This window comes from Anomaloglossus baeobatrachus, chromosome 6 (assembly GCF_048569485.1).
Source record: "Anomaloglossus baeobatrachus isolate aAnoBae1 chromosome 6, aAnoBae1.hap1, whole genome shotgun sequence".
Lineage (NCBI taxonomy): Eukaryota > Metazoa > Chordata > Amphibia > Anura > Aromobatidae > Anomaloglossus > Anomaloglossus baeobatrachus.
The window spans coordinates 166253491-166280481 of NC_134358.1; the positions used below are offsets into that span (position 1 = coordinate 166253491).

At 52.2% G+C, this 26991-nt stretch overlaps 1 protein-coding gene across 3 annotated transcripts in view; it reads left to right on the forward strand.

Annotated features, from left to right (window-relative positions):
* ROCK1 (Rho associated coiled-coil containing protein kinase 1) overlaps nucleotides 1-26991 on the forward strand; it is a 287747-nt gene that overhangs the window by 213925 nt on the left and 46831 nt on the right. For all 3 annotated transcript variants that reach the window (XR_012724294.1, XM_075314471.1, XM_075314473.1), the window contains exons 25-27: nucleotides 12687-12772; nucleotides 13613-13801; nucleotides 24187-24352. Coding sequence is in view for 2 of the 3 variants with exons in the window: in XM_075314471.1 (XP_075170586.1) it covers nucleotides 12687-12772; nucleotides 13613-13801; nucleotides 24187-24352 (441 nt within the window). In the remaining variant the exon portion in view is untranslated. The remainder of the gene's footprint in view (nucleotides 1-12686; nucleotides 12773-13612; nucleotides 13802-24186; nucleotides 24353-26991) is intronic.

The following is a 26991-nucleotide window of genomic DNA, read 5'->3' on the forward strand; positions in this document are numbered from 1 at the left end:
CGCAGGGAGCTGGAGTCTGCTTTGCATTCTCCAGCCCCCTCTCACTGAACACAGTGAGATGCCGGGTTCCCGCTCTTGGCTGGGGCTCGCCCACGGCCCGCCCCTCTGCACAGGACGTGGAAGAGAAGCCGGCAGCCATTATGGTTTCCACTCTGGGAGAACGGAACCAGGCACAGGTTTTTGAGCGACCTCATACTCGCGCTGGGCGGGCGATAGGCAGTACTGGTCCCACTAATACTGAAGTGGGCTTTTGAACTGTGTGCGGATATGCGATGCAGCACTGTACTGTCGCTATTCTGGGCATACTCTCCTAGATGGGTAGACAAGTGTTCAATGATTAGTCTGCAGTGTTTGTTGGCAGATTTGGCAACAGCAAAGTGCCAAGGCACAAGCTTTCATTGCCGCTTCGTTTGCAGGTGCTGCAATTGGGTTTATTGTCATGCTATACATGCACTATATGTCGTTTTTCTTGGCTAATGCACCTAGTTAAACAGACAATAGCAGCAGTAAGGCAAGGCTGCCAAGGCACAGGCTCTCAATGCTGCTTGATTTGCTTGTACTGCAGTGTTTTTCTGTCATGCTTGTCTGCTATACATTTCCTGTATGTCGCTATCCTTGCCTCATGCTCCTAGTTAACTAGACAACAGCAGCAGTAGAGCAGTGGTGCCAAGGCACAAGCTTGCAAGGCTGCTTCATTTGCATGTGCTGGCAGTGTTTACTGTCATGTTTGTATGCGATACATTCACTGTATGTCGCTATCCTTGTCTCATACTCCTAGATATATAGACAATAGCAGCAGAAGGCCTAATGTGCTAAGCCACAAGTTTCAATGCTGCGTGTACTACATGTGCTGAAGTGTTTACTTGTACTTCAGGCTTGTATGCTATACATTCACTGTATGTCGCTATCCTTGTCTCATACTCCTAGATATATAGACAATAGCAGCAGAAGAGCTAATGTGCCAAGCCACAAGTTTTCAATGCTGCGGGTACTACAGGTGCTGAAGTGTTTACTTGTACTTCGTGCTTGAATGCTATACATTCACTGTATGTCGCTATCCTTGTCTCAAGCTCCTGGATAAATAGACAACAGCAGCAGAAGAGCTAATGTGCCAAGCCACAAGTTTTCAATGCTGCGTGTACTACATGAGCTGAAGTGTTTATTTGTACTTCATGCTTGTATGATTATTTACTGTACGGTCGCTATCCTAGGCTATGCACTTAGATAGCTAGACAACAACAGCAGAAAAAGAAAAGGCCAATGAGGACTTTATATGTTGCTTGTACTGCATGTAATACGAGTCTAGGACCCCAGTGCGGGCAATTGCTTGACCGGGGTTTTCGGCTATATGTGGTTAAAAGAACCACCTGTGCTTCCTGTCCAGAGACAGGGACGAAATTGCAGTTTCTTTCCGCTGTTATATTGGCTGTGACTATGGCTGACATCTTACAGTCTGGCAGCCCACGCAGACCTTGGGCAATATAGTTGCAATGCCCCTGGCCACCATGATTTGAGGAGCAGCTCAAGGCTCCAGGGTGGTTTTCACGCGTCCCAGGGGGCAGGCTCCGACACGGACGTCAGTTCAAGAGGGCCTAAGCAGGCTCGCTGGGAATAGCCCTCGACTCCATCAGTGAAAGAGTCAGCTTCACAGCAGGGGAGATCTCTTTTCTAATATCGCAAGCAATTGCGTACTCGTCTGGCCCTCTGATCCTAGAGATGCAGTCCAGAAACGCAACGCTTTTCACGATAAGCGTTCTCCGACCGTATTAATGAGACACTCTCCTCCCTGATTGGACAAGCGCTAGCCCAGGTCCAAATGTGGATCTCCCGATCTCCAGGCTTGCAGCTGGATCTATAGTTGTAGTGGTGGATGGGGCTTCACGTCAAAATGCCATTGACAGATAGATAGGTTCTGGCCGCAATCTGTCTATGAAGCTATCGGCAGGTCGGTTGCTCCGGCAGTCGCAGCCGTGAAGGCACTCCAAGCTATTTCAGATAGTGTTGCGCAGAGGGACGCTGTCACCGGTACATCTCGGTCTCAGCAGCGTCTTTAATCTCGCAATCGCCGCATGGCGAACCATGCTGTTAAGGCTGTCCGAGACTCTACGAGCCGGACGTCGGTGGCATCGGCCATCTCCGTATTTTTTACGCAGAGCCTAGTGGTTAACAGATTGGATCAGATGCTTCTTCCAACAAAGTGCTTAACCAGGTTGCCTTTATCTAGTGATAGTCTGTTGGTAAGGGTTGAATGAATTCATTCAACTGTCCAAAACGACTCAAAAGGCCCAGAAGGGCATAGATTCCTAGCAGGCTCAAGTACGCCCGGGGAAGGCAGCCGGAGGAATCGCTACCAAAGCGTTTTTTTCTCATAATTTTCAGCCTTCTCACTCCGCAACCGCGGGGAGCAGACTCCCCCGCTTTAGCGACATTTACCTACCACAGGTCAAAGGCCGGTGAGAGAGAGTCAGTTTGTCTCAAACTACCTCTCCGACCGAGCCGAGGCTCTTCTGCAGGCAGGACGAGTGGTAATCCCTGTTCCTCTTCAGGAACCAGTTACGCCTTTTGCTTCGACCTGGTCGTGGTGCCAAGATAGGACGGCTCCTTCCGTCCCGTTCTGGAATTTAAACTGCTTAACAAGCACGTGACAACCAGGCGGTTCCGGAGGGAATCACTCCGCTCCGTCATTGCCTCACTGCCTCAAAGAGTTTTTCCTAACATCCATAGACATTAGGATGCTTATCTCCACGTGCCGATTGCTCCAAGGCACCGGCGTTGGCTACGGGCATATTTCGTTTTGTAGCCCTACCCTTCGGCTGGCGACAGCCCCACGGGTTTTCACCAAGTTCATGGCAGCAGTGGGAGCAGTCCCGCGCTCTTACGGTCACTCTGTGATCCCTTTCTTGGACAATCTACTTGTCAAGGCACTCTCTTTTAGAAGCATGCCAACACAACCTGAACATGGCGCTGGACCCTTCCCAGAGTTTCGGGGAGGTCTTTGACTTCTTCTAAGTTGAACCCAATCGCTGGCATATCTTGGCATAGAGTTTTCACACTCTCTCAGTGATAGTGAATTCCGCTGGACAAACAGCGTTCACTACAGACGAGGGTGCAGTCTCTCCTTCAAGGAGGCGCCTCATCCAGAGGCGAGCCTTTTCACGCAGTTTCATCTGCGTCCGCATCATTAGAAGATTCTTCGCTAAGGGGAAGGAAGTCGATGTTCCTACACAGTAACGTCCCCCTTTCACAGACGGTCAAAGACAGTCTTCAGAGGAGTCCACTCTTCAACTCAGTGGTCTAGAGCTCTGGGCAGTGTATCTTGCACTGCAAGCTTTCCTGCAGTGGCTGGAATGCAATCAGAACCGAATTCAGTCGGACTATCCACAGCGGTGGCGTACACATTCCGGACGTACAACACTAGGAAGCAAGTCTTCCTCAGTCGCGAGGACGTGGACGCAGGGGAATGGGCCCTGCTCCCGTTTGGCTTCAAGAAATCGGTAGCCGCGGGATGAGGACGGACGTCGACATCATGGCGTCTCGGCAACTACAAGGTCTCGATTTTCATGGCGGGAGCTCTGGCGACAGGCGCCTTGGCTCAAGATTGGTCGCAGTTCCAGCTTCCGATTGCTGCCGCACTATTCTCGTCGCCCCAGACTGGCCGAGGAGGTTGTGGTACCGAGATCTGTGGCATCTCACCGTCAGTCGACTGTGAGCATTACGTCAGGGTCACAATGAGACGGGCTCGCCAGCCGCGGTTTGCCAAGATATTCCACAACTCGTGGAAGATATTCTTATCTTGGTGTTTTGCTCAGGGAGTGTATCCCTGGCCATCGGCTTTGCCTACTTTGCCTGCCCTCCTGCACTCTGGTCGGGAAAACGGTTGGTCGCTCGGCTCCCTTTAAGGGCAAGTCTCGGCACTATCCGTGTTGTTTCAGAAGCGTCTAGCACGTCTTCCTAAGGTGCGCACGTTGCTACAGGGAGTGTCATATTGTGCCCCCGTACGAGCGGCCGTTAGATCCATGGGATCTGAACGAGGTACTCGTTGCTCTCCAGAAGCCGCCTTTCGAGCCTCTGATGGGAGTTTTCCCTTTCTCGCCTGTCACAGAAAGTGGCTTTTCTAGGGCGATCACGTTTCTTCGGCGAGTGTATGAGCTGGCAGCTCTGTCATATCAGGCTCCCTTCCTGGTGTTTCACCAGGACTAGGTAGTGTTGCGCTCCATTCAGGAGTTTCTCCCTAAGGTAGTATCCGCGTTTCAGCTTAATCAGGATATATCATTACCTTCATTTTGTCCTCATCCGACTCACCGGTTTGAAACGGGTTTACATTTGTTAGATCTGGTCAGAGGACTCAGAATCTACTTTTCCCGCACGGCGCCTATGCGCCGATCTGATGCACTGTTTGTCCTTGTCGCTGGTACGCGCAAGGGATTGCAGGCTTCTAAAGCCAACATGGCTCGATGGCTCAAAGAACCAATTCTTGAAGCCTACCGTTCTGCTGAGCTTCCGGTTCCATCAGGGCTGAAGGCCCATTCAACCAGAGCCGTGGGTGTGTCCTGGGCATTACGCCACCAGGCTACGGCTCAACAGGTGTGCCAGGCAGCTACCTGGTCGAGTCTGCACATTTTCACCAAACATTATCAGGTGCATACCTATGCTTCGGCGGATGCCGGCCTAGGTAGAAGAGTCCTGCAGGCGGCAGTGGCCTCCCCGTAGGGGAGCGCTGTCTTGCAGCCCTATCAAGAGGTATTTATTTACCCACCCAGGGACAGCTTTTGAACGTCCCAATTGTCTGGGTCTCCCAATAGAGCGCTGAAGAAGAAGGGAATTTTGTACTTACCGTAAATTCCTTTTCTTCTAGCTCTTATTGGGAGACCCAGCACCCGCCCTGTTGTCCTTCGGGATTCTTGGTTTGTTGCGGGTACACATGTTATTCATGTTGAACGGTTTGCAGTTCTCCGATGTTAGTCGGAGTGAATTTGTTTAAACCAGTTATTGGCTTTCCTCCTTCTTGCTTTGGCACTAAAACTGAGTAAGCCCGTGATCCCACGGGGGGTGTATAGCCAGAAGGGGAGGGGCCTTACACTTTTTAGTGTAATACTTTGTGTGACCTCCGGAGGCAGTAGCTATACACCCAATTGTCTGGGTCTCCCAATAAGAGCTAGAAGAAAAGGAATTTACGGTAAGTACAAAATTCCCTTCTTTCCCGCTCTTGGGCTTATACACGCCCCCCCTCTTTCTCCCAGCGCCATTTTCTCAGCGTTCTTACACTGGAAGGCGCTGGATGCTGCAGCTGCATACTGTTAGGCAGGCTGACGCTTCACAGGGGAGCGGTGGAATCCGGAGGGCACACAGAGAGCACGGGCTGGTAAGCCACAACCTCTGGTTGTGGACTTTTATTACACTCTCAGGCATTCTACAGGAGTGTATTCTGGCTGCAGAGCTTCCACCTCAGCAGCATGTCTGTCACTAGGAGCAAGGCTGCAAACATGTACGCTATATGCACTGCATGTAAGCTCATTCTGCCAGAGCCAAGCACATACCCACATTGTGATGCCTGTGCTAACATGGTTGTGTCTCAGCCTGGAGCCTCCGCAGGGGTCCCTCCGGCTGCTTCGGCCCCGGTGGCTGAACCCCCGGCTTGGGTAGCATCCTTTAGCTATTTCCCAGTCTTTTGCCGACTCCATGGGGCAGCTGTCCCGGACACTGCTGACCATGCATCAGCCCCCTTCTCAGGGTGCTTCGGCTGCTCCTAGCTCTGCGGAGCTCCCAGAGCATGTCCCAGGACCCCGTCCCCCTAAACGGAGACGCAGGGACCCTTCTCCTTCCTCTTCCCACGGCTCTGATTCACGTGCCGAGGTACAGGGCGAGGAGGACTCGTTTACTGTGGGCTCAGACGCTACCTCTATGTACCCCATTGACTTGTCTGAGGGTGATGCGGATGTTAGTGCCTTGATTGCGTCCATTAACTCCGTACTGAACCTCAACCCACCAGAGTCTGAGGAACAAGCCTCTCTGGTAGAGATACACCAGTTTACCTCACCTAAGAAAGCTAAAAGTATGTTTTTTAACCACTCCAGCTTTCAGACCACTGTTACCAAACCCAGGGCCTGTCCTGACAAACGTTTTCCGAAGCGTAGTTCAGATGACCGTTTTCCTTTTCCACCAGAGGTGGTTAAGGAATGGGCTCAGTCCCCAAAGGTAGACCCTCCGGTGTCCAGAATCTCAGCCCGCACAGTCGTAGCTGTGGCTGATGGCACTTCTCTTAAGGATCCCACTGACTGCCAGGTTGACCTTTTGGCCAAGTCTATATATGAGGCGGCTGGAGCCTCGTTCTCCCCGTCTTTTGCGGCAGTGTGGGCTCTCAAGCCAGTCTCTGCCTCTCTGGAGGAGATACATTCCCTCTCCAGGGACTCTATTCCTGAGATGGATGCCTTAACTTCTCAAGCTTCGGCTTTTGCATCCTACGCCATGTCTGCCATCCTGGAGGCTTCTCACCGCACGGCGGTGGCCTCCGCTAACTCCCTCGCGATCCGCAGGATCTTGTGGCTTCGAGAGTGGAAAGCAGACGCTTCCTCTAAAAAGTACCTTGCGAGTCTCCCTTTTGCTGGGTCCCGGCTGTTTGGGGAACAGCTGGATGACATAATCAAGGAGGCTACTGGCGGGAAGAGTACTTCCTTGCCTCAAACTAAGGCCAGGAAACCTGTCCAGGGCAGGATCCAATCGAGGTTTCGTTCCTTTCGTTCCTCTAACTGGTCATCCTCGAAGCCCTCGACCGCGTCCACTACCGCAGCCAAGGATCGTAAATCGAACTGGCGCGCAAAGCCGCGTCCTCAAAAGACCGGAGGAGCCGCTGCCACTAAGGCAGCCTCCTCTTGACTATCTGGCTGCGCCAGCAACATCCTTAGTCGGTGGCAGGCTCTCCCACTTTGGAGACGTGTGGTTCCAACACGTCGCCGATCAGTGGGTGCGGGATATCATCTCCCACGGCTACAGGATAGAATTTTCTTCCTGCCCGCCAAACAGATTTTTTCTGTCCACACCCCCTTGCTCCAAGGCCGCCGCCTTCTCTCAGGCTGTGGCATCCCTGCAGGCCAACGGGGTAATTGTTCCGGTTCCCGCCCGGGAACGGTTCAGCGGTTTCTACTCAAACCTCTTTCTAGTCCCCAAGAAGGACGGTTCCTCCCGGCCCATCCTGGATCTCAAGCTTCTCAACAAGCATGTTCAGGTGCGGCATTTTCGCATGGAATCTCTGAGATCGGTCATTGCCTCAATGACCCAAGGAGATTTTCTGGCATCCATCGACATCAGAGATGCCTATCTGCATGTGCCTATTGCGGTCTCACACCAGCGTTGGCTACGCTTTGCAATCGGAGAGGAACATTTCCAGTTCGTGGCTCTTCCCTTTGGCTTAGCCACGGCCCCTCGAGTGTTCACCAAGGTCATGGCAGCAGTGGTTGCGGTCCTTAACCTCCAGGGATTGGCAGTGATTCCTTACCTGGACGACCTTCTAGTGAAGGCCTCATCCAGTGTAGACTGCCAGCGGAGTGTCTCTCTCACTGTCGCCACGCTAGTTCAGTTCGGGTGGCTTGTCAACCTGCCCAAGTCCACTCTGACCCCGACCCAAGGTACTTCTGTACCTAGGGCTGCAATTCGAGACTCTGCCGGCACTTGTCAAGTTGCCCTTAGTCAAACAGCAGTCCCTTCGTCTGGCGGTGCGCTCTCTGCTGAGGCACCGCCGTCATTCCATCAGACACCTCATGCAGGTGCTGGGTCAGATGGTGGCGTCAATGGAAGCGGTTCCCTTTGCCCAGTTCCATCTGCGTCCCTTGCAGCTGGACATTCTCCGCTGTTGGGACAAGCGGATCTCTTCCTTGGACAGGCTGGTGGCTCTGTCATCACAGGCCAGGAACTCCCTTCAGTGGTGGCTTCAGCCCCTCTCCCTGTCACAGGGACGCTCCTTCCTTACTCCGTCCTGGGTGATCCTCACCACGGATGCCAGCCTCTCCGGTTGGGGAGCGGTATTTCTCCATCACCGAGCACAGGGCACTTGGACTCCGTCCGAATCAGCCCTCCCGATCAATGTGCTGGAGATCAGAGCTGTGTTTCTAGCTCTCCTAGACTTTCACCACCTGTTGGCGGGCAAGCACATTCGGGTTCAGTCGGACAACGCGACAGCGGTTGCCTACATCAATCACCAGGGCGGGACTCACAGCCGTCTGGCGATGTTGGAGGTTCAACGAATCCTCCAGTGGACGAAGGACTTCAAGTCCACCATATCTGCAGTCCACATCCCAGGCGTGGAAAACTGGGAGGCCGATTATCTCAGCCGTCAAACCGTGGACGGCGGCGAGTGGGCCCTGCATCCGTCAGTGTTCAGATCGATCTGCCGCAAGTGGGGCACTCCGGAAGTGGATCTAATGGCTTCCCGGCACAACAACAAGGTTCCGGTTTACGTGGCTCGCTCCCACGATCCTCTAGCCTTCGCAGCAGACGCACTGGTTCAGGATTGGTCTCAGTTCTGTCTGGCCTATGTGTTTCCCCCTCTAGCGCTCTTGCCCAGGGTTCTGCGCAAGATCGGAACGGAGGGCCGTCGAGTCATACTCATTGCTCCGGACTGGCCCAGGCGAGCTTGGTACCCAGACCTGCTCCGCCTGTCCGTAGAGGTGCCGTGGCATCTCCCGGACCGCCCAGACCTTCTCTCTCAAGGTCCGTTCTTCCGCCAGAATTCTGCGGCTCTCAGATTGACGGCGTGGCTCTTGAGTCCTGGATCCTGACGGCTTCAGGTATTCCCTCTGAGGTCATCTCCACCATGACTCAGGCTCGGAAGTCTTCCTCGGCCAAGATTTACCACAGGACTTGGAGAATTTTCCTGTCCTGGTGTTGTTCTTCCGGCCATGCTCCTTGGCCGTTCTCCTTGCCGACCATCCTGTCTTTTCTACAGTCAGGTCTACAGTTAGGTCTGTCCCTCAATTCCCTCAAGGGACAGGTGTCGGCTTTGTCGGTATTGTTCCAGCGGCGTATCGCCCGACTGGCTCAGGTGCGCACATTCATGCAGGGCGCATCTCACATCATCCCTCCTTACCGGCGGCCCTTGGATCCCTGGGACCTTTAATCTGGTCCTCACGGCCTTACAGAAACCCCCTTTTGAGCCTCTCAGGGAGGTTCCTTTGTCTAGACTTTCACAGAAAGTTGTCTTTCTAGTAGCCATAACTTCTCTCAGGAGAGTTTCTGATTTGGCTGCGCTTTCTTCGGAATCCCCCTTTCTTCAGCGCTCTATTGGGAGACCCAGACGATTGGGTATAGCTACTGCCCTCTGGAGGCCACACAAAGCACTACACTAAAAGTGCAAGGCCCCTCCCTCTCTGGCTATACCCCCCCGTGGTATCACGGGTACTCCAGTTTTAGCTTTGTGTGCGAAGGAGGTCAGACATTCCATGCATAGCTCCACAGATTTTAGTCAGCAGTAGCTGCTGACTAGTTCGGATGGAAGAAAAGAGGACACATATAGTGTTCCCAGCATGCTCCCTTCTCACCCCTGGATGGTGTTGTAAGGTTGAGGTACCTATTGCTGGTACAGGGCTGGAGCCTGACATGCTGTTTTTCCTTCCACATCCCCTTGGGGGTTCTGTGGAAGTGGGATCCTGCCGGCCTCAAAGCTCTGTCGCCGGGCTCCATCCACAGACCCATCAGAACCTGATGGATACGGAGCAGGAGTACCATCAGGGACCGGACTATCCGTGTTTTTTCAGAAGCGTCTAGCACGTCTTCCTAAGGTGCGCACGTTCCTGCAGGGGGTCTGTCATATTGTGCCCCCGTACAAGCGGCCGTTGGATCCATGGGATCTGAACAGGGTACTAGTGGCTCTCCAGAAGCCGCCCTTCGAGCCTCTCAAAGAAGTTTCTTTTTCTCGCCTGTCACAGAAAGTGGCGTTTCTTGTTGCGATCACATCGCTTCGGCGAGTGTCTGAGCTGGCTGCTCTGTCATCCAAGGCTCCCTTCTTGGTGTTCCACCAGGACAAGGTTGTGCTGCGCCCCATTCCGGAGTTTCTCCCTAAGGTCGTATCCTCGTTTCATCTTAATCAGGATATATCATTGCCTTCCTTTTATCCTCATCCGGTTCACCGGTATGAAAGGGACTTGCGTTTGCTAGATCTGGTGAGAGCACTCAGGATCTACATTTCCCGCACGGCGCCCATGCGCCGTTCCGATGCACTTTTTGTCCTTGTCGCCGGTCCGCGCAAGGGGTTGCAGGCTTCTAAAGCCACCTTGGCTCGATGGATCAAAGAACCAATTATAGAGGCCTACCGTTCTGCTGGGCTTCCGGTTCCTTCAGGGCTAAAAGCCCACTCAACCAGAGCCGTAGGTGCGTCCTGGGCATTACGGCACCAGGCTTCGGCTCAACAGGTGTGTCAGGCGGCTACCTGGTCGAGTCTGCACACGTTCACCAAGCATTATCAGGTGCATACCTATGCTTCGGCGGATGCCAGCTTAGGTAGAAGAGTCCTGCAGGCGGCAGTGACATCCCCGTAGGGGGGGGCTGTTTTGCAGCTCTAACATGAGGTATTTCTTTACCCACCCAGGGACAGCTTTTGGACGTCCCAATCGTCTGGGTCTCCCAATAGAGCGCTGAAGAAGAAGGGAATTTTGTTACTTACCGTAAATTCCTTTTCTTCTAGCTCTTATTGGGAGACCCAGCACCCGCCCTGTTGTCCTTCGGGATTGTTTTTTGCGGGTACACATGTTGTTCATGTTGAACGGTTTTTCAGTTCTCCGATGTTACTCGGAGTTAATTTGTTTAAACCAGTTGTTGGCTTCCTCCTTCTTGCTTTGGCACTAAAACTGGAGTACCCGTGATACCACGGGGGGGTATAGCCAGAGAGGGAGGGGCCTTGCACTTTTAGTGTAGTGCTTTGTGTGGCCTCCAGAGGGCAGTAGCTATACCCAATCGTCTGGGTCTCCCAATAAGAGCTAGAAGAAAAGGAATTTACGGTAAGTAACAAAATTCCCTTCTTTTGGTGTTCCACCAAGACAAGGTGGTTCTTCGTCCGACTCCGGACTTTCTCCCTAAGGTGGTGTCTTCCTTCCACCTTAACCAGGACATTTCATTGCCCTCTCTTTGTCCGGCCCCTGTGCATCGCTTTGAGAAGGCGTTGCACACCTTGGATTTGGTGCGGGCGCTCCGAATCTATGTGTCACGCACCGCCGTTTTTCGGCGGTGCACCTCACTTTTTGTGCTATCCACGGGTCAGCGCAAGGGTCTCTCTGCTTCTAAACCGACCCTGGCTCGTTGGGTTAGGTCGGCTATCGCCGATGCCTACCAGTGTTCTCAGGTGCCTCCCCCGCCGGGGATTAAGGCGCACTCGACCAGAGCTGTCGGTGCCTCCTGGGCTTTCAGGCACCAGGCTACGGCTCAGCAGGTGTGTCAGGCTGCCACTTGGTCCAGTCTGCACACTTTTTCGAAGCACTACCAAGTGCATGCTCATGCTTCGGCAGATGCGAGCTTGGGCAGACGCATCCTTCAGGCGGCTGTCGCCCATTTGTGAAGTTAGGTTTTGCCTACTTCTCAGTTTGGTTTATTTCCCACCCATGGACTGCTTTGGAACGTCCCATGGTCTGGGTCTCCCATGGAAGGAACGATAAAGAAAAAGAGAATTTTGTTTACTTACCGTAAATTCTTTTTCTTGTAGTTCCGACATGGGAGACCCAGCACCCTCCCTGTTGCCTGTTGGCAGTTTTTTAGTTCCGTGTGTTTCACCGGCTGTTGTTAGTAGACAGAGTTCTGGTTTTGCCGAGTTTTACTCTATCTCTACTTATGGGTGGATGTCCTCCTTCAGCTTTTGCACTGAACTGGGTAGATTGTCATCCAGGGAGTGTATATAGCCCGGAGGGAGGAGCTACACGTTTGAGTGTAGTACTTTGTGTGTCCTCCGGAGGCGCTAGCTATACACCCATGGTCTGGGTCTCCCATGTCGGAACTACAAGAAAAAGAATTTACGGTAAGTAAACAAAATTCTCTTTTTCCGCTGTTGGCATATGAGAGGATTTACTGTATTTTTCATACTATAAGACACACCGGACCATAAGACGCTCCCAGGTTTTAGAAGTGTAAAATAGGGGAAAAAAAAATTGCAGCAAAAGGCAGACCTTCCCAGGATCATCATACTTGCCAGCCCAGGCGTTTGTGTGGCTCCCAGATCTCCCAGTGATCTCTGGCGTGCACTCCATGGAGGTGTGCTGCACGCCATCTTCCCCTGCGTCTGGCTGACACATATACATCAGAACATACACTCATACATCAGAGCACACACTCACACATCAGATCACACACTCATATACACATACCTATACACACACACACACACACACACACGCACACGCACACGCACACACACACACACTGATTCCACATCATTCCTCCCTGTGATCTCTGCTGCATGCCGTCCTCCCCTACGTCTTGGACTCATTAATTCCTCCACCACTAGACTATAAGACTTTTTGAAGGAAAAATAGTGCGTTTTATAGTCCGAAAAATACGGTACTTAAGAAAAGGCTTACTTATCCTATCATTTTAGGGCAAAGGTGAGGCTCCTGCTGCAGCCAGTTGTCTTACATATGCATACTGGGTAGCGAGGCGGGGACATGGCTGTTGTCAGGGACATGCTTTCTTTTAACATTATTTGTATTTTGCAGAATTTAAATTGAAGCAAGAAGAAATTAGCAATCTGAAGATTACGTATGAGAAGAATATAAATACGGAGAGAACGCTGAAAACGCAGGTAATGGAGGGTCCCCTAGCTTGTCTTTATACAGCTCTAAGGGGTACTTTGCATGCTGCGACATCGCTAGCATCGGCTAGTGATGCCGAGCGCAATAGTACCCGCCCCTGTCGCAGATGCGATCTCTTGTGATAGCTGCCGTAGCGAACATTATCGCTACAGCAGCTTCACACGCACTTACCTGCCCTGCGACATTGCTCTGGCCGGCAACCCGCCTCCTTCCTAAGGGGGCGGGTCTTGCGGTGTCACAGCGACGTCACATGGCAGGCGGCCAATAGAAGCAGAGGGGCGGAGATGAGCGGGACGTAAACATCCCGCCCACCTCCTTCCTTCCGCATAGCTGGTGGAGGCAGGTAAGGAGATGTTCCTTGCTCCTGCGGCTTCACACACAGCGATGTGTGCTGCCGCAGGAACGAGGAACAGCATGGTATATCCTATTGGTGCGACATTATGAAAATGACCGACGCTACACAGATCACCGATTTGACCCCGACGAGATCGCAGTAGCGATGTCGCAACATGCCAAGTACCCCTAAGGCCTGTAAGTCAGTGACAATGTGGATATATATTGTTTTGTGGTAGAGTCTACTACACACTGTATTGTGTCAGAATATTTCTGAGGACTTCTACTTTTAAGCCTAATAATGAAGAAAACAAGTTGTGCATTTATGTTCAAATATGGATATGTAGTGTGTGCTCCATTGTTCAAGTAATGCTTCATTTATTAAGTAGATGTCTAAATGAATGATTTAATTTCCAGCTCATGCTTCTTAAATATGACGGAACATTACTGGAGTGTCTTGTGTATATGACCTTCATTGTGCTGTGCTTATTATCTAGGCTGTAAATAAACTGGCTGAGATTATGAACAGGAAAGACTTCAAACTGGACCGGAAGAAAGCAAACACGCAAGATCTGAGAAAGAAAGAGAAGGAGAACCGGAAGCTGCAGCTGGATCTTAACCAAGAGAAGGAGAATTATAACCAGATGGCTACCAAATTTCAGAAAGAGATGGAAGAAATGTTAATGGTAAGTGATCAACTTGTATTTTTATTTTTCTGTGTGACAACTTGCCCTATTCCACTACTGTTATAAGCCAGAATATGGCAAGAGCCAGTGAACTGCTTACAGTCCATCATTACTTTAAGACCTGAAGATAAGTCAATCTGGAAAATGGTTAGAACTTTTGAGGTATGCTTAGGTAGTCATGAAAACCATTAATCGTTATGATGAAACTGGTTCTCATGAGGATCACACCAGCAAAGGAAGACCAAGAGTTCCTGTGCTGCAGAGGATAAGTTCATCAGTCACCAGCCTCAGAAAATGCAAATTGATAGCACCACAGATAATAGCCCTCAGAAATTATGCATATACATTAAGTTGCACATATCTCAACATCAACTATCCACAGGAGACTGTGATGAGTAGGCTTTCTTCGGCGCTCCATTGGGAGACCCAGACGATTGGGTGTATAGCACTGCCTCCGGAGGCCACACAAAGCATTACACTAAAAAGTGTAAGGCCCCTCCCCTTCTGGCTATACACCCCCAGTGGGATCACTGGCTCACCAGTTTTCTGCTTTGTGCGAAGGAGGTCAGACATCCACGCATAGCTCCACTGTTTAGTCAGCAGTAGCTGCTGACTATGTCGGATGGAAGAAAAGAGGGCCCATATGGGGCCCCCAGCATGCTCCCTTCTTACCCCACTTGTGGTTTGTAAGGTTGAGGTACCCATTGCGGGTACAGAGGCTGGAGCCCACATGCTGTTTTCCTTCCCCATCCCCCTGAGGGGCTCTGAGGAAGTGGGATCTTACCGGCCCCCAAGCCCTGAGGCCGGGCTCCATCCACAGACCCAGTGAACCTGCTGGATACGGAGCTGGGTACCGTTCAGGGACAAGGCCCTGCAACTTTCAGGTACTCTGTGTCCCCGTACAGACAGGCACGCACACGCCAGACTTGCTGGGTGTGTTAGTGCGCCGGGGACAGTAGCGCTGCACGCTGGGGTTTGAGTCACAGCAGCTTAGCTGTGTGACTTCATGTGCTGGGAACCACCGCTCCGGCCACTCTCGGAGCGGCGGCGCGGCTGGGACTTGTAGTGCGCCGGGGACTTAGCGCCGACCGCGCTTTTACGGCGGCGGCGCTTATAAATTTAGTCCCCGGCTTTTGCGGCCTAGCTCCGCTTCGTTCCCGCCCCCTCCCTGTCAATCAGGGAATGGGACAGACGCTGTGCAATCGTCAGCGCCGAGGGCTGGAGCCTTATTTACATGCTCCAGCCCTCTCACTAGGCACAGTGGGACGCAGGTTTCCCGCTTTTGGTCTGAGCACGCCCAGGGCCCGCCCCCCCCTCCACAGGACGCCGGCAGCCATTCCTGCATGCAGTCTGGCTGGAGGACGGACACAGGCTCTGGGAGACCCAGACTAGGGATTTCTGGCGACCACACACCCGCGTTTAGCGGGCGGTAAGCAGCACATCTGTGCTGGCCCCACTAGTGCCACAGTGTTGTATTGGTGTACTTTTTCCTGTACCAGATATATGCAGGGGGTTTGTCATATCGTACCCCCGTACAAGCGGCCGTTAGATCCATGGGATCTGAACAGGGTACTAGTTGCCCTCCAGAAGCCGCCCTTCGAGCCTCTGAGGGAGGTTTCACTTTCTAGACTATCACAGAAAGTGGCTTTTCTGGTAGCGATCACATCTCTTCGGAGAGTGTCTGAGCTAGCAGCGCTGTCATCCAAGGCTCCCTTCCTGGTCTTCCACCAGGACAAGGTAGTGCTGCGCCCCATTCAAGAGTTTCTCCCGAAGGTGGTATCCTCTTTTCATCTTAATCAGGATATCTCTTTGCCTTCTTTTTGTCCCCATGCAGTTCATCGGTATGAGAAGGATTTACATTTGTTAGATCTGGTGAGAGCACTCAGAATCTACATTTCCCGCACGGCGCCCCTGCGCCGTTCGGATGCACTCTTTGTCCTTGTCGCTGGTAAGCGCAAAGGGTCGCAGGCTTCTAAGGCCACCCTGGCTCGATGGATCAAAGAGCCAATTCTTGAAGCCTACCGTTCTGCTGGGCTTCCGGTTCCATCAGGGCTGAAGGCCCATTCTACCAGAGCCGTGGGTGCGTCCATGGCATTACGACACCAGGCTACGGCTCAACAGGTGTGCCAGGCAGCTACCTGGTCGAGTCTGCACACTTTCACCAAACATTATCAGGTGCATACCTATGCTTCGGCGGACGCCAGCCTAGGTAGAAGAGTCCTGCAGGCGGCAGTTGCCTCCCCGTAGGGGAGGGCTGTCTTCGCAGCTCTAACATGAGGTATTCTTTACCCACCCAGGGACAGCTTTTGGACGTCCCAATCGTCTGGGTCTCCCAATGGAGCGCCGAAGAAGAAGGGAATTTTGTTACTTACCGTAAATTCCTTTTCTTCGTCGCTCCATTGGGAGACCCAGACAATTGGGTGTATAGCTACTGCCTCCGGAGGCCACACAAAGCATTACACTAAAAAGTGTAAGGCCCCTCCCCTTCTGGCTATACACCCCCAGTGGGATCACTGGCTCACCAGTTTTCGGCTTTGTGCGAAGGAGGTCAGACATCCACGCATAGCTCCACTGTTTAGTCAGCAGTAGCTGCTGACTATATCGGATGGAAGAAAAGAGGGCCCATATGGGGCCCCCAGCATGCTCCCTTCTCACCCCACTGGTGGTTTGTAAGGTTGAGGTACCTATTGCTGGTACGGCGGCTGGAGCCCACATGCTGTTTTCCTTCCCCATCCCCCTGAGGGGCTCTGAGGAAGTGGGATCTTACCGGCCCCAAAGCCCTGAGGCCGGGCTCCATCCACAGACCCATTGAACCTGCTGGATGTGGAGCGGGAGTGCCGTTCAGGGACATGGCCCTGCACCATTCAGGTACTCTGTGTCCCCGTACACACAGGCACAGCACACTCCAGACTTGCTGGGTGTGCTAGTGCGCCGGGGACAGTAAAGGGTTACAGTCACTGCAGCCTAGCTGAGTGACTTTATTTATTGGGAACTACCGCGCCGGACGCTCCGGGAGCGGCGGGGCGGCTGGGACTTGTAGTGCGCCGGGGACTTAGCGCCGACCGCGCTTTTACGGCGGCGGCGCTTATAAATCCAGTCCCCGGCTTTTGCGGCCTAGCTCCGCTTCGTTCCCGCCCCCACCCTGTCAATCAGGGTAGGGGAGAGACGCTGTACAATCGGCAGCGCCGAGGGCTGGAGCCTTATTTACATGCTCCAGCCCTCTCACTGGACACTGTGGGACGCCGGTTTCCCGCTCTGACTAGGGGCACGCCCACGGCCCGCCCCTACTCACACGAGCTGGAGAAGGACGCCGGCAGCCATTCCTGCAGTCCGAGCTGAGAGAACGGACTCTGGGCAACCAGGCACAGGACTAGGGCGACCACACACCCGCTTATAGGCGGGCGGTAAGCGGCACCTGAAGTGCTGACACTAAATACCGCAGTTTGTCCATGTGTATTTTATGCTTACACTGCATAGGTCGCTATTTTTGGCTATATGCCCTCTTAGATGGCGACACATCAGCAGCAGGAAAGCATGGGTGCTAAAGCACAGGCTTTCTATGCTGCTTGTATTGCACGTACTGAGGTGTTCATGTGTATTTATGCTTGTATGCTATACACTGCACTGTACGGTCGCTAGTCTTGGCTATATTCGCCTAGAATGGCTAGACTACAGCAGCAGAAAAGCAAGGGTGTTGAGGCACAGGTTTTTTTCTATGCTGCTTGTATTGCAGGTGTTGCAGTGTTCATTTGTACTTATGCTTGTATGCTATACATTGCACTGTATGGTCGCTATTCTGGGCCATATTCCCCTAGATGGCTAGACAACAGCAGCAAAAAAGCAAGGGTGCCAAGGCACAGGCTTTCTATGCTGCTTGTACTGCATGGGCTGCAGTGTTCATTTGTACTTTATGCTTGTATGCTATACATTGCACTGTACGGTCGCCATTCTTGGCTCTATAAGTCGGCAGCAGCATATAAGCAACACAGGCTTTCGATGCTGTTTTTACTGCATGTGATACTGTTCCACGGCACTGAACCCCATTGTGTGCAATGCTCCCCTGTAGCACTTGGTCAGCCGGGGTCTCTACTTGACGTGGCCAAAAGAACCACCTCTCAACCCTGTCCAAGGACAGGGACGGAGTTGCGATGGGATAGAGAATTGCAGTCCGGACAGGCCATGGGCAATCTGGAGCATTGCTCCCTGGCCACCCTCATTTGGAATAAAATCGGTGCTCCGGGGGGGGTCCCAGGACGACTCTCTGTATGATGAGGCAGACGTAGCTCATCAGGACTTTGATCCTGACACCGCTCTCACTCCGGATACACCGGATGGTGACGCCATAAGGAATGATCCTATAGCGTCCATCAATGGAATGTTGGATCTTTTCTCCCTCAGCTCCCCCAGCGGAGGAGTCAGCTTCACAGCAGGAGAAGTCCCATTTCAGTAGCTCAAACGTATATTGAGTATTGTTCTCGCCACGCTGACTTCAGAGAAGCAGTCCAGGAACACCACGCTTCCCAGATAAGCGTTTTCTCCAAACGTATTAAGGATACACGTTATCCCTTTCCCCCTGACGTGGTCAAGCGTTGGACCCAGGGTCCAAAGGTGGATTCTCCAATCTCCAGGCTTGCGGCTAGAGCCATAGTTGCAGTGGAGATGGGACTTCACTTACAGATGCCATTGACAGACAGATGGACTCTGGTTGAAATCTGTCTATGAGGCTATCGGCGTGTCGGTTGCTCCGGCATTCACAGCCGTATGGGCACCCTAAGCTTTTCAGCTGTTCTTGCGCAGCTGGTCTTGAGCACATGTACATCTGTGCCGCAGGGGCGTCCGTAACCTCGCAATGTCTGCATTGCGACTTACCCTATTAATGCTGTCCTGGAAGGACAGTCGAGGTTTCGGTCCTTCCCAGGCTCGGGCAGGTCCCAATTGTCCTCGTCCAAAAGGGCTGAAAAGCCTCAGAAGGGCTCAGCTTCCGGCCGGGCTCAATCACGCCCAAGGAAGGCAGCCGGAGGAACCGCTACCAAGGCGGTCTCCTCATGACTCTCAGCTCTCTCATCTCTCCGCATCCGCGGTTGATGGCAGTCTCGCTCGCCTTTGGCGACATTTAGCTGCCACAGGTCACAGACCGGTGGGTGAGGGACAGTGTGCCCACGTGCACAGGACAGAGTTCTGTTCTCGTCCTCCGACTCGATTCTTCAGAACGTCCCCACCTCCCCACCGAGCAGATGCTCTTCTGCGGGCAGAAGGAGTGGTAATCCCGGTTCCTCTTCAGGAACAAGACACGGTTTTCCTCCAAGCTGGTTGTGGTGCCAAAAAAGGATGGCTCTTTCCGTTCCGTTCTGGACCTAAAACTGCTCAACAAGCACGTGGAGGCCAGGCGGTTCCGGATGATACCCTCCGCTCCGTCATTGCCTCAATGTCTCAAGGAAATTTCCTAGCATCAATAGACATCAAAGATGCTTATCTCCACGTGCCGATTGCTACAGAGCACCAATGTTTTTCTACGTTTCGTGATAGGAAACGACCATCTTCAGTTCGTAGCGCTGCCATTCGGGCTGGCGACAGCCCCACGGGTGTTCGCCAAGGTCATGACGGCAGTGGTAGCAGTCTTGCACTCACAGGGACACTCTGTGATCCCTTACTTGGACGATCTACTTGTCAAGGCACCCTCTCAAGAGGCATGCCAACTCAGCCTGAATGTTGCGCTGGAGACTCTCCAGACGTTCGGGTGGATCATCAACTTCTCAAAGGCAAACCTGTCACGACCCAATCACTAACGTATCTTGGCATGGAGTTTCATACCCTCTCAGCGGTAGTGAAGCTTCCGCTGGACAAGCAGCGGTCACTACAGACTGGGGTGCAGACTCTCCTTCAAGGTCAGTCGCACTCCTTAAGACGCCTCATGCACTTCCTCGGGAAGATGGTGGCGGCAATGGAGGCGGTTCCGTTTGCGCAGTTTCATCTGCGTCCACTTCAATGGGACATTCTCCGCCAATGGGACGGGAAGTCAACATCCCTGAACAGGAAAGTATCCCTTTCACAGACGGCAAGGACTCTCTGCAAGGGTGGCTTCTTCCCACCTCATTATCACAGGGAAGATCCTTCCTACCACCGTCTTGGGCGGTGGTCACGACAGACGCGAGTCTGTCAGGGTGGGGATGGTTTTTTCTCCACCACAGGGCTCAGGGTACGTGGACTCAGCAGGAGTCCACCCTTCAGATCAATGTTCTGGTAATCAGAGCAGTGTATCTTGCCCTACTAGCCTTCCAGCAGTGGCTGGAAAGAAAGCAGATCCGAATTCAGTCGGACAACTCCACAGCGGTGGCATACATCAATCACCAAGGAGGGACACGCAGTCGGCAAGCCTTCCAGGAAGTCCGGCGGATTCTGATGTGGGTGGAAGCCACGGCCTCCACCAGATCCGCAGTTCACATCCCCGGCGTAGAAAACTGGGAAGCAGGCTTCCTCAGTCGCCAGGGCATGGACGCAGGGGAATGGTCCCTTCACCCGGACGTGTTTCAGGAAATCTGTCGCCGCTGGGGAAGGCCGGACGTCGACCTAATGGCGTCCCGGCACAACAACAAGGTCCCAACCTTCATGGCACGGTCTCGCGATCAAAGAGCGCTGGCGGCAGACGCCCTAGTGCAAGATTGGTCGCAGTTCCGGCTCCCTTATGTGTTTCCACCTCTGGCACTCTTTCCCAGAGTGCTACGCAAGATCAGATCCGATTGCAGCCGCGTCATACTCGTCGCCCCAGACTGGCCGAGGAGGGCGTGGTATCCGGATCTGTGGCAGCTCACGGTCGGCCAACCGTGGGCACTACCAGAACGACCAGACTTACTGTCCCAAGGGCCGTTTTTCCATCGGAATTCTGCGGCCCTGCACCTGACTGTGTGGCCATTGAGTCCTGGATCCTAGCGTCTTCAGGATTATTCCACGGGGTCATTGCCACCATGAGACAGGCTAGGAAGCCCACGTCCGCTAAGAACCACAGAACGTGGAGGATATTCTTATCCTGGTACTCTGCTCAGGGAGTGTCTCCCTGGCCATTTGCATTGCCTACCTTTCTTTCTTTCCTGCAATCTGGGTTAGAAATAGGTTTGGCGCTCGGCTCCCTTAAAGGTCAGGTATCGGCGTTATCCGTCTTTTTTCAGAGGCGTTTGGCACGCCTTCCTAAGGTGCGCACGTTCCTACAGGGGGTTTGCCATATCGTTCCCCCGTACAAGCGGCCGTTAGATCCATGGGATCTGAACAGGGTACTAGTTGCCCTCCAGAAGCCGCCCTTCGAGCCTCTGAGGGAGGTTTCACTTTCTAGACTATCCCAGAAAGTGGCTTTTCTGGTAGCGATCACATCTCTTCGGAGAGTGTCTGAGCTGGCAGCGCTGTCATCCAAGACTCCCTTCCTGGTCTTCCACCAGGACAAGGTAGTGCTGCGCCCCATTCAGGAGTTTCTCCCGAAGGTGGTATCCTCTTTTCATCTTAATCAGGATATCTCCTTGCCTTCGTTTTGTCCTCATGCAGTTCATCGGTATGAGAAGGATTTACATTTGTGAGATCTGGTGAGAGCACTCAGAATCTACATTTCCCGCACGGCGCCCTTGCGCCGTTCGGATGCACTCTTTGTCCTTGTCGCTGGTAAGCGCAAAGGGTCGCAGGCTTCTAAGGCCGCCCTGGCTCGATGGATCAAAGAACCAATTCTTGAAGCCTACCGTTCTGCTGGGCTTCCGGTTCCATCAGGGCTGAAGGCCCATTCAACCAGAGCCGTGGGTGCGTCCTGGGCATTACGACACCAGGCTACGGCTCAACAGGTGTGCCAGGCAGCTACCTGGTCGAGTCTGCACACTTTCACCAAACATTATCAGGTGCATACCTATGCTTCGGCGGACGCCAGCCTAGGTTGAAGAGTCCTGCAGGCGGCAGTTGCCTCCCCGTAGGGGAGGGCTGTCTTCGCAGCTCTAACATAAGGTATTTCTTTACCCACCCAGGGACAGCTTTTGGACGTCCCAATTGTCTGGGTCTCCCAATGGAGCGACGAAGAAGAAGGGAATTTTGTTACTTACCGTAAATTCCTTTTCTTCTAGCTCCTATTGGGAGACCCAGCACCCGCCCTGTTGTCCTTCGGGATTTTTGGGTTGTTTCGGGTACACATGTTGTTCATGTTGAACGGTTTTTCAGTTCTCCGATGTTACTCGGAGTGAATTTGTTTAAACCAGTTATTGGCTTTCCTCCTTCTTGCTTTTGCACTAAAACTGGTGAGCCAGTGATCCCACTGGGGGGTGTATAGCCAGAAGGGGAGGGGCCTTACACTTTTTAGTGTAATGCTTTGTGTGGCCTCCGGAGGCAGTAGCTATACACCCAATTGTCTGGGTCTCCCAATAGGAGCTAGAAGAAAAGGAATTTACGGTAAGTAACAAAATTCCCTTCTTCTTCTAGCTCCTATTGGGAGACCCAGCACCCGCCCTGTTGTCCTTCGGGATTTTTGGTTGTTTTTCGGGTACACATGTTGTTCATGTTGAACGGTTTTCAGTTCTCCGACGTTACTTCGGAGTGAATTTGTTTAAACCAGTTCTTGGCTTTCCTCCTTCTTGCTTTTGCACTAAAACTGGTGAGCCAGTGATCCCACTGGGGGTGTATAGCCAGAAGGGGAGGGGCCTTACACTTTTTAGTGTAATGCTTTGTGTGGCCTCCGGAGGCAGTGCTATACACCCAATCGTCTGGGTCTCCCAATAGGAGCTAGAAGAAAAGGAATTTACGGTAAGTAACAAAATTCCCTTCTTTGTGTTCGAATTACTGTAAAAAAAAGCCACTACTGACAAAAAGAGGCTGTTTAGGCCAAGCAACACAAGGACTGGACATAAGATAATGAGAAATCTGTACCATGTTCTGATGAGTGAAACTGTGAGATTTATGGTACAGAGAGCCTGGTATTTGCGAGACACAAATGGTGAGCGGGATGGTGGATGGTTCTACATATGTGATGTCCACAATGAAGCATTGTCTTAAAGGTGTGATGTGCACGGGTGCTTTCCTGGTGACACTATATGTGACTAATTGCAAATTCTAGACAAACCAACATAACTACCACAGCATTCTACAGTGACATGCCATCCAATGATTTGCACTTCGTGGGGCCATAATTTCTGTTGAAACAGGACAATAACCCTCCCCTTCTTGCTTACATAGCCTATGTTTTGGGTTAAAGTGCTGCATCTAAGAACATCGCCCTCACAATCACCTGACCATGACCCAGTTGAGAAGGTGTGGGATGACTAGGATGCAGAGTGAAGGCAAAGTAGTCAACAAACGCTCAGCACTTGTGGGAACTCCTTCAAGATGATTTGGAAAATAGTAACAGCAGCCAAAGAGATGAATCAGTTGGATATTTTCTACAGCTTAGCTGACTTGTACACCATCTCTCTTCTGCCCCATCTGACAAGGAGCATTGTCCAGTTTATGAGAAATGGACATGTGCATGATATTTGCTAGGCTCCTTAGCAACTGTCCCTGTCTGCGTGAGCCAGTGCCTTGACAGAAGAGAAAGACGTTGCACAACTCAGTTAAACAATATGAGTACTTAGATTGCCCATGTTTGCAATGTAGACTATGTAAGGCTAGGTTCACATTTCCGTTGTTTTAAATCCGTCAGGAACGGGTCAGTCGTTTTTTTAGATGTCAACTGACGCAACGGATGTGTTTTTCACAGGATTCCTTTCACAGGAATCCTGTGAAAAAACTGATCTGTCGTGTCCGTTATATCCGCTGTGTGTCCGTTTTTTGACGGTTCAGTCATGATCCCTTTGTGTTTGGGACAGCCCAGTGGGTGTGCCAAACATGCTGGGCATGCTCAGTAGAGCATGACGGAATCCAGCGCTGGATTCCGTCGTAAGACGGATTACGACGGATTCCAGCACCATAAACATACAGTACATTACAAGCTTGACGGATTGCGACGGATTCCTGCATGGTGTGTAAATTTTGACGGCCCGAAAAGCTTTACATTCTGCGTTGCTCCCGCCCGGCGGTCAGTCCAAAAACGGCTGACCGCGGCACAGCGGATGCAACGCAAGGTTATCAGTCACAATCCGCCACTAATACAAGTCTATGGGACACAACGGAATCCGCTAAACGAATTCCGTTGTTTACCATAGCCGCGGATTGTGACTGATTACATTTTAACAGAAATGTGAACCTAGCCTAAGCCATCATCCAGTAAGAGGGTTTATGAAGAGAAGGTGTTTGCTGTTTGCACGGTCTTAGAACTGAAGGACTGATTTAGATTTGTGTCTTTTCCTTGTATATGACAGTCTTTGTTTTATTGTTTTGTTTTTTTTTTCTTTCCTTCCAGTTAAAATGTTAATACTTATTATGTATTTTAGCAATTAACTGAAGAAAGCAATACCAGGAATGAACTTCAGATGCAGCTGGCCAGTAAAGAAAGTGACATTGAACAGTTGCGTGCCAGAGTGGCAGAGTTACAGCTACGTATGGACTCAACCAGTGTTGCCAGCCTACAGCCAGATGAGGCAGATGGAACGATTGGTGGTAAGAATAACATAAACCATTATGTAAATGCTACAATAATTTGATTAGGTTACAAATTTTTGAGCTTTAAGTATTGTTCAGTTTACTGTTTCTTAAAGGGGTTGTCCACTACTCATACAAGCCCTTTTCAATCACTGTTTTGCCTAGTAAAATAATATCTGTACTCTCCTCTGATGTCAGCACTGTTCCAGTGGTGTCTGCACTCTCTCCAAGGGCTTGCATGACATAATTCTGTCACGTTATCCCTGGGGCCCATCAGAAGCCACTTCATTTTCCCCTCCTTTTGACAAATCAGACATCCGGAGGAAGTGAGAGAGCAGCCGCAGCACTGACTTGCTCCGAATCTGTTACTTCTAAAGGAGGGGGGACAGTAAAGCGGAATCTAATTGTCTGTAGGGTTATGTCACGTGAGCCCTGGGAGAACCAGGGAGGACACCATTGGAACAGTGCCGCCACCAGAGGTAAGTATTGGTGGTGGTGTTTCCCAAGAGGGATACATATTGATCGAGGATGGGTTGTCCAAGTAGTGAACAACCTCTATAAAAAGCACTAAGAAACATGCAGACAAACTAGTCCTACCTTTTTATAAACCTAGGGCAAGAACATGCGCTTGCGCCATATTTGCACTTTCTAAACAAGATCTAATGGTTTAATTTGCTATTAGTACAGCTAAGGCTGCTATCACACCTCAGGTTTTAGCAGAGCCGGACAATCCGGCTCTAAAACCTATGCAACGGATGCGGTGACAAAATCGCATCCTTCTTTGTCGCTCCATTGGGAGACCCAGACAATTGGGTGTATAGCTTCTGCCTCCGGAGGCCACACAAAGTATTACACTTAAAAGTGTAAAGCCCCTCCCCTTCTGCCTATACACCCCCCGTGCATCACGGGCTCCTCAGTTTTTATGCTTTGTGCGAAGGAGGCACACATACACGCATAGCTCCACATTTTAGTCAGCAGCAGCTGCTGACTATGTCGGATGGAAGAAAAGAGGGCCCATAACAGGGCCCCCAGCATGCTCCCTTCTCACCCCACTCTGGTCGGCGGTGTTGTTAAGTTTGAGGTACCCATTGCGGGTACATAGGCAGGAGCCACATGCTGTTTTCCTTCCCCATCCCTTAAGGGCTCTGGGTGAAGTGGGATCCTAATCGGTCTCCAGACACGGGGACCGTGCTCCCTCCGCAGCTCCTGGGGAATCTGCTGGACAGGAGCCGGGTATCGTCAGGGACAAGGCCCTGCTACTGTGAGGTACTCTGTGTCCCCTTGGGGACGGCGCATGGAGCGCTTGTGTCATACACGCTGCAGCACTGCTGGGTGTGTTAGTGCGCCGGGACTACCGCGCTGACCGCGCTTGTTTGCCGGCCGCGCTTGTAACTTTAGTCCCCGGCTTCTGCGGCCTAGTACCGCATACTCCCGCCCCGGGGCCTGCCAGTCAGGGGAAGGGAGGGACGCTGCACTGGACGTCAGCGCTGAGGGCTGGAGCATACTTTGTATCCTCCTCCCCCCTCACTCAGCTCAGTGGGGCACCAGATTCCCGCACTTTCTGAGGCACGCCCACGGCCCCCTCCTCCTCACAGAATGCCGACAGCCATTCCTGTCAGCACCTCTGACGCTGGAGAGGAGAGACAACACGGCTCTGGGAGGCCCAGGCAGGGATCTGGTGGTCACACAACCGCTTGAGCGGTCGGTAAGCAGCGCCTGTTATAGGTGCTGGCCCCCCTGGGCGCCGAAGTGTGTATATATATATATATATATATATGCTTATATGCTATACAGTTACTCTGTACGGTCGCACTGTTGGTTTTTGGCTATATACCTTCCTGGATTGTACTCAGAGGGGACAACAGCATGTCGTCCGCAAAAAGCAAGGGTGCCAAAGCACAGGCTTACTTTGCAGCCTGTACCTCATGTGCGGCTATGCTACCGGCAGGTTCCACCTACCCTCATTGTGTGCAATGCTCGGCCCCTGTGGCACTTACTCAGCCGGAGCCTCTGCCACTGGTGGCCCAAGTGGAACCACCTGCTACCACTGTCCAGGTGACAGGGACAGAGTTTGCAGTATTCGCTGACAAACTTTCTGAGAGTATGGATAAATGGTCTGCTAAGATACTAGAGGCCTTGCAGTCCAGACCGGTAACACAGGCCCCGGGCACTGTTGAATCATTGACCCCAGGCCCCCCTCAGTTGGAGCAGCAAAGTGCTCCTGGGGTGACTCATAGGTCCCAAGGTGAGGTCTCTGACACGGACCGCAGTCCCAGACCGCCTAAGCGGGCTCGCTGGGAGCCCCCCTCGACCTCATCACACTGCTCAGGGTCTCAGCAGGAGGACTCTCTAGAGGATGAAGCGGAGGTGGCAGATCAGGATTCTGATCCTGAGGCCGCTCTCAACCTAGATATACCTGAAGGGGACGCCATAGTGAATGACCTTATAGCGTCCATCAATCAGGTGTTGGATCTTTCTCCCCCAGCTCCTCCAATTGAGGAGTCAGCTTCTCAGCAGGAGAAATTCCGTTTTAGGTTTCCCAAGCGTACAATGAGTACGTTTCTGGATCACTCGGACTTCAGAGAGGCAGTCCAGAAGCACCGAGCTTGTCCAGATAAGCGCTTTTCTAAGCGCCTTAAGGACACACGTTATCCCTT